Below are 13,217 nucleotides of genomic sequence, written 5' to 3'. Positions count from 1 at the left end.
CCTGAATCCGAGGGTCCTACAGAATTGAGAACTGAAAAGCTTAGAGGCCCAGAGGATAGAAAAGAAGAACATGGTAGAGTGCCAAGCAGCCACGAAGATACAAACATGGGGATGGACAGACAGACAGATGGACCAACAGAAGTAAACAGAAGCAGAACTAGCTAACCCACCTTGATAAGTTGGTGGACTTGTTTCTGGTGTTCCTGTTCGAGGTGCTGCCTCTGTAGCTGCAATGACCAATGACCTGGAGTAATCTACGGGAGGACAAAGCGATGCCACTAGGAAAATGCATTCAAATAAAACACCATCAACACCATCAACACCATCATCACCATCAACAGCATCATCAACCTTAACAGCATCATCAACCTTAACAGCATCATCAACCTTAACAGCATCATCAACCTTAACAGTATGATCAACCTTAACAGTATCATCAACCTTAACAGTATCATCAACCTTAACAGTATCATCAACCTTAACAGTATCATCAACCTTAACAGCATCATCAACCTTAACAGCATCATCAACCTTAACAGTATCATCAACCTTAACAGCATCATCAACCTTAACAGCATCATCAACCTTAACAGCATCATCAACCTTAACAGTATCATCAACCTTAACAGCATCATCACCATCAACTTATAGTTCTTGAAACCACACTTTCTACAGAGGGTTTTTCCAGTAGGGAATGAAAGATATTATACCGGAAAATTCTATGGCCTCTTTATGATCTTGCGTGTGCATGTGATTCCACTTGGTTTTAAACAATTTTGTTTTCCAGCTAACCTCTCCTTTAAAACTAGACGGTAACTAAGCTCTTGTGTCATTCTGTACCTCGACTAAGCTCTTGTGTCATTCTGTGCCTCAAGTAAGCTCTTGTGTCATTCTGTGCTTAAACTAAGCTCTCATCATTCTGTGCCTCAAATATGCTCTTGTGTCATTCTGTGCTTAAACTAAGCTGTCATCATTCTGTGCCTCAAATATGCTCTTGTGTCATTCTGTGCTTAAACTAAGCTCTTGTGTCATTCTGTGCTTAAACTAAGCTCTTGTGTCATTCTGTGCCTCAACTAAGCTCTTGTGTCATTCTGTGCCTCAACTAAGCCCTTGTGTCATTCTTTGCCTTATTAAAGCTCTAGTTTCTTTAAACGCCACTCAGATCTGAATCACGACTTATAGAGATTATTAGCCGAGTATGTTTTCGTATAGTAAATATATATTATTGGGAACAGTACTTGTATTATGTAAACCTTTGGCAAGGATAATACATACTTTTAATCCTAATATTTGATATTACACCAGGGTAATGATCTCTTTATCATATAATGTTCACGTCATATTATAATCAAAGTGTAAGACTTATTAAACCACACAGAAATACAAATGAAATGATGAATAAACTGCCCAAATTAAATAGAGTGACTTGCAACAATGTTGCTTTACATCTGGAAACCATGAACAAAACTTTGGGAAACTATATGCAAAGACTTTCACCAAGTATGCATTGGAATGACGTCTAGACCTTACGAAAGTAGTTCCTGCTAGTTGACCTATTTTGGATATTTATCGGATTGAGATACAAAGTTTATCAGAGTGGTGTATTGTATCAATACAACTGTTTCATATGATAAACAACATCTTAATCTTCTTACTATGGGTTCAATAGCTTCCCAGTGCTGTCTTGTAATCCATGACCGACAGTAACCAGTCAACCATACTCCTGGTTCAGTATCACTCTCACAATCCCATTCAGAGTCTCACGTCACACGTTAAAGTCTAAACTACGACCTGACTAAGCCCTCAATCACACACATCCAAAACATACAGGGGGCATATTGTTAATCTCTCAATCATAGCAGGTGCTTGGGCTGTTAGGGAGGTGATGCAGGGGTAGGGGTTGGTGGGGGTTTGATGCCCCAATCAGTACTATTCCAGCTATATGATGGTGGCCTGTACATGATTAGTGATTGGTATTATGGGCAGTGAGTGAGTGAGTGAGTGAGTGAGTGAGTGAGCGAGCGAGGTGAGTGAAATGGGTTTAACACTGCTTTGAACAGTATTCCAGTTATATCACAGCATTTCAGCTTAATGTGGGAGGAAAGCCCGAAGTGATGCAGGTCTTAGATCTTTACCACTTTGGTGAAACCCACTAGCACAGGTATGGTCCTGACAGACCTAGAAACACAATCAGGGTAGAACCCACAATCATAGGTTTCTGACGTGCCCTAGAGATTCAACCCTGCACAGCGAATTGTAGCACCTTAGACAACTGGGCCACTGGGTCCCCTATAAAGATGGATAACATCTGGCAGGCAAGAGAAGATGAATCCTGGATAAACCAGCCCGGCCAAGGAGATGGCTTGTCCAGGATTCGTCCTTGTCTATCCTCATGAACTGTCAGTCTCCATCTTTACTCTTTACATGCAGTGTTGTTAGTGATATTAAGAATAGCTAGTGAAAATATCTCAAAAGTTAGAACAAGTTCATTTTGTTACTCAATCATTCTACACTATGTATTCAAACTTAAAGTGCAAGATTATTACTGAATCTAAATATTCGCATTAGCATTGTTTGTTTGTTTGTTTGTGTCTTTGTTTAACACCACGCTCAGCAATATTCCAGCTACAGGACAGCGTTCTGTAAATAATCGAGTCCCGACCAGACAATGTGGGACAACATCATGAGCATCAATCATCGCAGTTGGGATACGATGACATGCATTAACCAAGTCAGCGAGCCTGACCACCCGATCCCATTAGTCGCCTCTCATGACAAGCATAGTCACCTATTACAGCAAGCATGGGTTGCTGAAGACCTATTCTAACCCAGATCTTCACGGGTCCTCATTAGCATTGAGTGTGGGAGAACATATAAGTTGATGATGAAGGGAGTCACCATTAGCAACAAGGAAAACCCAAAGAATGTTAACAGAACACAAGATTTATGCAGCAGGAAGCTACAATACTATCATAGAGATGAGACAGGCCTATTACCATCAAAGATCAAGGCTTCATCAAAACCTGCCAACACTTTGGGCACTCCTACCCACGATCTGTTAATACAACCATGACAACCTGCCCTTGTCATATACCACAGGACAACTGATGAGAGACGTAACATGCCTACTTATAGAGACAGACTTACTGAACCACATCATCCCCAACTCAACCACAAACATCCTTCAATAAGACAGGTGTCTAAACAGGTGTCTAAACAGGTATCTTTGTACACCTGAGGGCAATTCAAACAGGATGGGATGCTTGGCTTAACATCCAATGGCTTCAAAGTTTGGATTTTTAAGTTAATGTTTTCAACACTGAGTGATATGTTAACTCCTAGGACATAAAAAATGATCTTGGGTACTATAGGTGTAAGGTTTGCCCTAACTTCTCTTGAAGAGGATGATATGAACTACTCAAAAGTTAAAGAAGATCCGATTTTTTCATATGACGATAGTTAATCTAGTCAAGGCCATGCTAGGAATAACGCTTCCATAAAGCAATCTTAGCACTAAGATGATCGTATCTCCCATACTTATACATAGAGTCTTTTCCACAAAGCAATCTTAGCACTAAGATGATCGTAACTCCCATACTTATACGTAGAGTCTGTTCCACAAAGCAATCTTAGCACTAAGACGATCGTAACTCCCATACTTATACGTAGAGTCTGTTCCATAAAGCAATCTTAGCACTAAGACGATTGTTACTCCCATACTTTAACACAGACTAATGATAATCATAGCACTACGATTGCTTTGTGGAAAGAGGGGCAGGAAAGCTGAGTATTTGCATAAAATACCATAAATCACCATTAACCAATTAACTCTCAAGTTCTTGTGTACAAATACGAATGAAAAAGTCCAAAACCAAATGGTGTAAGTACCAAAAATAGCCATCTTGTTTGCGAGCCTATATTTCTTTACAGATCTCTATTTGCTGATCGACTGCATCATCACATTGACTAAGATAGTCATAGCCCTACTACGATGATTAAGCCTACATAAAAGTATGGGACTTACCACCACCATAGCGCTAAGATCGCTTTGTTGAATGGGCCCCTGGAGATCTAGTGAGCCCCAGGGCCCCATTCCATAAAACGATCTTAGCGTTACGATGATAAAGCCAATGTTAAAGTATGGGAGTTACGATCACCATAGCGCTAAGATCACCTTGTGGAACTGGCCCCTGGAGTTCTTGTGAGCCATAGGGACCTGTTCCACAAAGCGATCTTAGCGCTATGATGATAAAGCCAATGTTAAAGTATGGGAGTTACAATCACCTTAGCGCCAAGATCACTTTGTGGAATGGACCCAGGAAGGCAATGAGGAAGACTACTGGCTACGCTGGTGAAAGAGGACACCCACCTTGATGTGTTCATGGAGCTGCTTCTCGTGTTCCTGTTCCAGCTGTTGTCGCTGCTGCTCATACTGCTGCAGGAGAAACTGGTGTTGTAGCTGCTGCTGCTGTTTGATGTTGGCAATCTCTCTCTGGAGGTGCTGGTCCTGGTATAGCTCCGGAGGACCACGGAACTGCCGTCGCGCTAACTCCGGCGAAGCCAGCGGGGACGTCTGAGTCAGATCTATTGGAGGTAAACAAAGGTGCTATAATTTGTGTAATTAACACATTTTGGTTGTACCTTCTGAAGGTGAAGACATTATACATATTGGTACAACAATGACTTTCCTAAGGTCATGGATAAGGAACAGTACATAGTGGTTTCAGATTAAGAATATTTGCAAAATCGTAACTTGGGCACAATGTGGTTCAAAGTGCAAAGTTTCAGACACTGCAGACAAGCAGGCCATACCATAAACTCATTTGACATTCAGTCAGGTGAGCTAAAAATCTAACATTGCCAGACTAATGGAGCAAGCAAAGGTTAACATAAAGGTCATAATTCGCATTGCAAAATAACACAGGATATATGTTCACATGCACACACACACACTACATAATTGATACACAAAAAAATTGTATACAAAAACTTTCTTGAAGTGAAGGTAAGGGTCCAAAGGTAAAGGAATGGAACTGGATCCTATTTTTTTTATGATTATCATAAAATGGTGCGGACAGGCTGAGGACTGCATTAGAGTGAGTGAGTGAGTTTGGTTTAACACCACTTTTAACAGTATTCATTAACATCATAGCGTGTCAGCTTAATGTGGGAGGAAAGCCCTCCAATGCAGGTCTCAGACGTTTACCACCTCTATGAAACCAACGAACACGGTATGGTGCTGACAAACCTAGAAACATAATGGGGGCAAATAAGGGCTTGAACGAACAATCACAGCATGTCAGCTTAATGTCGGAGGAAAGCCCGAAGTGATGCAGGTCTTAGATCTTTACTACTTTGGTGAAACCAACTAGCACAGGTATGGTGCTGACAAACCTAGAAACAATCAGGGTAGAAAAAGGATTTGTACCTATGATCAAAAGTAAGGGACACAACTCTGCACAGCGAACTACAGCAACTTTGACTACTGGGCCACCTGTGCCCCTGAGGTGCAAACCAATGTCTAAGCACCCATCACAGATACAGGTTGTAATTCAGTTACACAAAGTATAGGAGTATAGGAGTAATGACGATGTGAGTGTTAAGACCATTTTGTGAATATGGGCCTGTCAATACTAAGCCCTGCAGTGAGTGAGTGAGTATGGTTTTACGCCGCTTTTAGCAATATTCCAGCAATATCACGGCTGGGGACACCAGAAATGGGCTTCACACATTGTACCCATGTCGGGAATCGAACCCGGGTCTCCGGCGTGACGAGCGAAAGCTTTAACCACTAGGCTACCCGACCGCCCCCATACCCTGCAGGATAAGATGGGATAACGATTGTCTGTTTTCTGTGAGTTGTAAGAAAAGACCTTCTGTTGAGGAAGGAAGATGAAATGAACTTAAGAACATCAACCTTGGAAGATTTCAAGTACATCTGTAAATAGTAGGTATTCCCTTGATAAGACGGTCTCTAAACTGTCCTAATGTTAAGCGGTGGTCGCCTTCCAGAATACTGCACTTATACTGAGCAAATTAAGTTGGGGATCTTGAATATTTTTGGGGGAGGTTTTCTTTTAGTGAAGACTGAGTGAACGATTTCATATTTCCCATATAAAAATATTTCAGGGAATATTTGTTCAGGATATATAGCAACACGCATGCACAATTGCGCGCGTGGCACCGTGTGCTCACCCACTGAAATACCATGCCAACTTGGCACCAGACAGGGAAACAACAAGTATCATCTTTTAACATGGCTGGGTATCGAACCACCGACCTTTCGCCACCAAGCTGATGCTCTATCAACTCAACAATGGAGACAGTCTGATGTAAGGTGTGTAACTCATCAAGTGGACACCAGGCTTCCTGTTGGCTCTTGAAACCTCACAGCGGCAACTGTCAGCCGTGACGGCAAAGGCAGCATGCATGATAGATGTGTTCGACCAACAGAGAGGTGCTTAATTCAACACGATTTACATTCATACATTTTTAAACACACCTGTTGTGGAGTCTTACTTCACGATGTCTTGCACTTACTGACCTGCATGAATTATTTTGTTGCATGCTGGACATATCAGCAATACTCTGCTAATTATCTGGATAAACTCTGCAATGCTAATCCACATGAGACTACATGGACCTAATCTTAATGCTGATGGAGGTATATGGGTAGATATCTTCCACCATATATCACCTGGGCAGTATACCCACTACAAACGGATAAATCTCGGCAACTCTCTCCACCTCAACATGATAATTATGGCATTTAAGCCCTTTAACTCAATCAACCATCTAGGTTTTAACCCTCTCTGTCTCAACTATCCACAGACAATTATGGCAGTCAAGCCCTTTAACTCCATCAACCATCTAGGTTTTAACCCTCTCTGTTTCAACTATCTGCACACAATTATGGCAGTCAAGCCATTTAACTCCATCAACCATCTAGGTTTTAACCCTCTCTGTTTCAACTATCTGCACACAATTATGGCAGTCAAGCCATTTAACTCCATCAACCATCTAGGTTTTAACCCTCTGCATCTCAACTATCTGCAGACAATTATGGCAGTCAAGCCATTTAACTCCATCAACCATCTAGGTTTTAACCCTCCCTGTCTCAACTATTTGCAGACAATTATGGCAGTCAAGCCATTTAACTCCATCAACCATCTAGGTTTGAACCCTATCTGTCTCAACTATCTGCAGACAATTATGGCAGTCAAGCCCTTTAACTCCATCAACCATCTAGGTTTTAACCCTTTGCATCTCAACCATCTGCATACAAGCCCTTTAACTCCATCAACCATCATGGCTTTAACCCTCTCTGTCTCAACTATCTGCAAACAATTATGGCAGTCAAGACCTTCAACATGGCCGACCATCTAGGCTAATTACTCTAAGTCCCTAGCAATGTTAAGCAAGCAAGGACTGTAGAACTGACCTCCTTTACACTCACTTCACCAAACAACCTTGCCATGAAATGACATCCATCCATCTCCGCATCACTGACCTAGTCCTCAACCCGTGCTGAGGTCTGGGCTCCAGATAAAGCTCTGAGCCATTGAGTATATTCTCCCATGATGTCATTCATAGACTAACATTTAGTCTCTGAAATCTTATATTACACAATATCCTTCTTGACTCTAAAAATAAAAAAAATTCTCTATGCTGATTTCAGATGTGGAATAGAGCTAGCTTGAGCTGGCTAGACTTGCTTTTGTATGCATTTCTAGATTATTATTTTTTCATAAAATAAATATATTCCACGGTCATGGTGCAGGACTATGTCATTCACAGGGGGTACTTATAGTTTTCTTTGGGTATTCAATACATTTTTACTCCCTTGGGTCGAGTCAATTGGGTATTTATAAACCAATAACCAATTTTAATTTTTTAATTTTTAGTATGCTTAAAATGCTGTTTCACTCGACAGAATGCATTTTTGATGTGATGCCTGCATCAATCAGCAAATTAAGATCTGTAAAGATATCTATGCACACAAAAAAGGCTACTTTTGATACTAATGCAGTGTTATAATACCATCGAGTTGGGCTACGACTATCTTAGTGAGTGAGTATGGTTTTATGCCGCTTTTAGCAATTCCAGCAATATGACCTCCGGTATTGGGCTTCATTGAACCCATGTCGTGATGAGTTGACACTTCAACCACTAGGCAACCCCACCTCATATGTTAAAGTATGTGAGTTAGGATCATCTAAGCTCTATAATTATACAGTGTCCAGTTCCGTTTGGTTCTAATTTTACCCTACAGCTCTGGAGGTTATGTTCAGCCCTAGCGAAAATAGACAGTTATATAGAATAACCCAAATAAACTCCACCGGCTAGAGGACACTAAATCCTACCACACCGGAGGCTTGGAACTCCATCTCTCAAGTGTGCCCACAATCTCTTTTAAAAACATACTGGGATGTTGGAAACTGCTACTAAATACATCCTTCAAGACATCTTGATTCCCCCATCTGATTAGGTGTCTTAACAGTAAAAACACTTGTGTTGTGGCCATGTCTACTGTGATTACAAAATGTCGGAACACTTTGAACAAGAAACTAACAAACCAGTATCTAGAACCTCACTTTTTTGTAACCACCAACATTTTTAACATCGCTTTGTTTCAAAAATGCCAACAACTCTTATATATCTTCAGTATTTTCACACAAAACTTGTCATAATTTATAAATTCAGACAGCAAACCTTTTCTTTCTTTCCAAAAAGGTTTCAGGCAATCAATATTGAAGATCAATTACCCCCTCTAACCACCATCACCCCAATAGTCCACAGGTGCTTTTGGCATGGGAAGTCCACATGCTTTGAAGGAACCTACTCTAAACTCATTACATTGGAAAACTTTCCCACAAATATCTTTTTAGGGTGAAATTTCTCACTTGAAGATGCAAGTCCCTTGGACATTAATTATTGAAAATGAAAAGTTGTGAGTATATCGCGTCATTTCTCAAAGCGTGGCAATTTCCATAAGAAGGAGTGCCTCATGAATGTTTGATATAGTTAGTGCTGAGGTGTACAGCAATTCCCACACCTGAAAAGGGCATAGTTAAATCCTGCCGGCAACATGTAGATATGCAGCAGGACTAGAATCATTAAATATTACTAAGATAGCTTGTATTGTGCAAACTGCAAATTTTGTTAAAAAAAAAAATCGTCCAAAAAGAATTTAATTAGAACATGCCTAAACAAACAATATTTGTGTGTGTTTGTGTGTGTGTGGGTGGGTGGGCGAGAAGGGGTAGGTGGGTGGATGAGTGAGTGAATGGGTGAGTGAATGGGTGAGTGAGTGAGTGAGTGAGTGAGTGAGTGAGTGAGTGAGTGAGTGAGTGAGTGAGTGGTGAGTGAGTGAGTGAGTGAGTGAGTGAGTGAGTGAGTGAGTGAGTGAATGAGTGAGTGAGTGAGTGAGTGAAGCACGGGTATGGTGCTAACAAACCTAGTAACATAATCAAGGATTCAAACCCACGCGTTTCTGGTGTCCAAGGGACAAAACTCTGCATGGTGAATTGGGGCACCTTAGACTGCACCAATCATGCCCCCTAACAATATCTGACCAACTAGATATGGCACTTCAAAATGGGCCCCCCAATTTCAATCCAACATTTCCTGCTCTAGATATATTACATAACTTGTTCCTTATCAAGTCATGCCAGAATATCTTTCAAAAATAACAGAAAGGCAGTTACAGATTACACAGATTTCCCACGGTTAAACTATTCCTAAAGCATTGATATTATAAATGACACAGATGTACATTTCATTCAATGTAAATTTTTCAAAATCAGTTACCCTTGACATCAACAACAACTTTTCTATGGGGAGTTAAAAGCCAATGAAGTCAAAAGCCATACAAACATAGCTCTAAGTCAACACACAAATGTAGCATTGTTCAGTTATCCCAATCAAACACACTAAAGGCATTGTTATCCCCTCATGAGAAAGGTATGCGTTGTGAACTGATTTCCATTATAAAATAGGATTTTATTTTACCATGGAAATATTTTCATATAATTAGCCATCTTCTGTACTTCACTTGGCATTTCGAGACCCGATCCGTTCACAGTAGGGTCAGGGGTCGTGCTTATGACGTCAATAGCATCACTTAAGAGCACAGTGCTGTTAAACTGATTGTACACACATATACCCTCTTGTGCAGAATACAAGGACATCATCGTCATAATTATGCAGTAAGTTTATCCTCAAAGAACATACATGTTATGATTACCAAAAGAAACTTTAACAGTTAAAACCTGTTCTTAACAGCTTGTTTTCCTGTTGATGCAAGACTGAAATGTTCTTTAAACATTGTAATGACTAATGGACAGAACAGTTTACCTTGACAAATTTCACACGATCAAAAAGAACTTTACTTTTTAGTCTCTTTTCTGTTTACGAACACATTCTAAACATTTATACAAAACTAGTCTTTCACGCTGAGGAGGACAAAATACAATAGTTTTGAGGGAAATCTGAATCAAAATGCCCAATTTAAAAGCAATTCCTGATTCTTAATAACCAGGACCATTACTCACTCTCCTCAATGTCCATGGCCCGTTCCACAAAACGATCTTAGCACTACGACTATTGTAAGCCAGTGTTTAAGTATGGGATTTACGATCACCTTAGCGCTAAGATGGCTTTGTGGAATGGAAATCAGGACTACTACCAATATATATAACACCAACCATATCTTGGCCGAAGCAGAGTATGTGTCTGAAGTAATGTTTTGTTTGTTTGTAAAAAATCGAGTCTGGACCAGACAATCCAGAGATTGACATCATGAGCATCAATCCACGCAACTGGGGTACGATGACATGCTTCAACTGAGTCTGTGAGCCTGACCACCTGATCCCGTTAGTTGCCTCTTACGACAAGCATAGTCGCCTTTTACTGCAAGCGTGAGTTATGCTTCGAGTCTGAAGTGATCAGAAAGGGTATTGATTCAACTGTCTTTCACTGAAACGCTTGTCTACACATAACTGTTTAGAACAAAGACATGTACACAATGCCTATTGTACTTTTGGCAATTGTATTCCAACAAGGATCAATATTTGCATTCATCATCACCAGTCTCTCAGATACAGCTGTGATAATGTTTCAGATGAAGGGCTCATGATACCGATCATGGTTATGACCATAAATGGAAATACCTAGCCTTGCTCCAGGGCTGTACTGTTTGGTTTTTTTATTTGTTGTTTAACGCCACACTCAGCAATATTCCAGTTTTATGACAGCGGTCTGCAAATAATAGAGGCTGGACCAGACAATCCGGTGATTGACATCATGAGCATCAATCCACGCAAATGGGATACGATGACATGCATCAACCAAGTCAGCGAGCCTGACCACTTGATCCCGTTAGTCACCTCTTACAACAAGCATACATGTACACAATGCCTATTGTACTTTTGGCAATTGTATTCCAACAAGGATCAATATTTGCATTCATCATCACCAGACTCTCAGATACAGATGTGATAATGTTTCAGATGAAGGGCTCATGATACCGATCATGGTTATGACCATAAATGGAAATACCTAGCCTTGCTCCAGGGCTGTACTGTTGTTTTTTTTTATTTGTTGTTTAACGCCACACTCAGCAATATTCCAGTTTTATGACAGCGGTCTGCAAATAATAGAGGCTGGACCAGACAATCCGGTGATTGACATCATGAGCATCAATCCACGCAAATGGGATACGATGACATGCATCAACCAAGTCAGCGAGCCTGACCACCCGATCCCATTAGTCGCCTCTTACAACAAGCATAGTCGCCTTTTACGTCAAGTATGGGTTGCTGAAGACCTGTTCTACCCCGGATTATCACACAAACAAACTAAACAATTTGTTTATCATCAACAGAGATATCTTAATTTATAAAATTGAACAACATGACATTAGCATGAAAGTATAACATGTCCAGCTAAAGATAAATACGGACAACCTCTGCTTATTTATATTAATGACATCATAACTCACATACTTACATAGTCCCCTGTTATACAGCTTGTTTATCGTAACATTTCTGTAATGGAGAAATCATGAGGATCTGTTGCTTCTGGAAGTAGAATCAACAAGCCAAAAACTGACATGTTGATTTTACTTCCTGCCTCAACAGTTTCAAGTGATTTCTCCAACTCAGACTATGTTATGGCTGATATATTATTTCTCAATAAATTTCATTACCACCTAAAGTTGCATCAGTTTTACTTCTTAAAATCCATATTGAGAATGGCCAGTAAATTCCTGGATCAGAATCAACTCAAGAACAATGGCTTGACATCATCATCATAATTGTTCAACAATGAAATAACACGGGTAACTCGGGTACTCGGGTCGGGTGGGTTCTGAATAGGACCCGGGTACCCACAGGACTACCCGGACCCGTGGTTATATTGTTTAATGGCAAAAATTATCTAAAACTCTTTGGTTACACTAAAAGTGACAAATGTTCACATTTCTCTCCGACTCTGCACACATTCCTTCTGACTTCATATGTGTGCATAAAGATAAAACTTCAGTCAACTTCAGTGTATGCAATGTCCAGCTCATTTTAAACCTGTATCTAAATACATGTTGCCAGGAGTACGGTCAAACGTTTCCCAATCAGACATTTTGTACCTATCTCTTGGGACCTACAGCAGGGACCCGGGTAGGGTTGGGTAATAGGGGGTTGGGTACCCGGGTAGTCAATTTGGACTCGTCCCAGCCCTACATGTACTCCTTGTAGGCTTCTAAACGATGGGAGAAATGTGTATCTAGTTCTCACAAGTGTATAGGATGGACGCAGAAAACAAACACAGTGTATCCCTCAGGACAAACAGCAATATAATTGTACCAAATTCTTGACAAGAAATACAAAGCTCCTGTAATGATGATCAAATCTTACAGTCCACGGCCACCTTGTACAAAGTGATCCTAGAACACTACAGTACACCATTCTATTACTTTACAGGGAACCCGTAAGATCCGGGATAGATTATGTCTTCAGCAACACCTGCTTGCTGTAAAAGGCGAGGTCAGTCATGGATCGATGCTCATGATGTCAATCACTGGATTGTGTGATCCAGACTCAATAATTTACAGACCACCATCATATAGCTGGAATATTGCTGAGTGCGGCGTTAAACAACAACCAAAACAAACTTTACAGGGCTCTCTTCTTTCCTGTAAGGACCCTTGAAATTGATTATGG

At 40.6% G+C, this 13,217-nt stretch overlaps 1 protein-coding gene across 12 annotated transcripts in view; it reads right to left on the bottom strand.

Moving 5' to 3' along the window:
• LOC124135050 (histone deacetylase 4-like) overlaps positions 1 to 13,217 on the bottom strand; it is a 156,595-nt gene that overhangs the window by 56,188 nt on the left and 87,190 nt on the right. For 8 of the 12 annotated variants that reach the window (XM_046500217.2, XM_046500227.2, XM_046500218.2 and 5 more), the window contains 2 exons: positions 4,370 to 4,584; positions 171 to 254 (listed from right to left, as the gene is read on the bottom strand). In XM_046500217.2, the coding sequence (XP_046356173.1) occupies positions 171 to 254; positions 4,370 to 4,584 (299 nt within the window). The remainder of the gene's footprint in view (positions 1 to 170; positions 255 to 4,369; positions 4,585 to 13,217) is intronic. The other 4 variants (XM_046500219.2, XM_046500221.2, XM_046500223.2 and 1 more) reach the window with 2 other exon arrangements.

The sequence above is a fragment of the Haliotis rufescens genome, unplaced genomic scaffold (assembly GCF_023055435.1).
Source record: "Haliotis rufescens isolate VD_foot unplaced genomic scaffold, xgHalRufe1.0.p SCAF_10, whole genome shotgun sequence".
NCBI classification, from domain to species: domain Eukaryota; kingdom Metazoa; phylum Mollusca; class Gastropoda; order Lepetellida; family Haliotidae; genus Haliotis; species Haliotis rufescens.
This window is presented reverse-complemented; position numbering and strand designations above follow the sequence as displayed.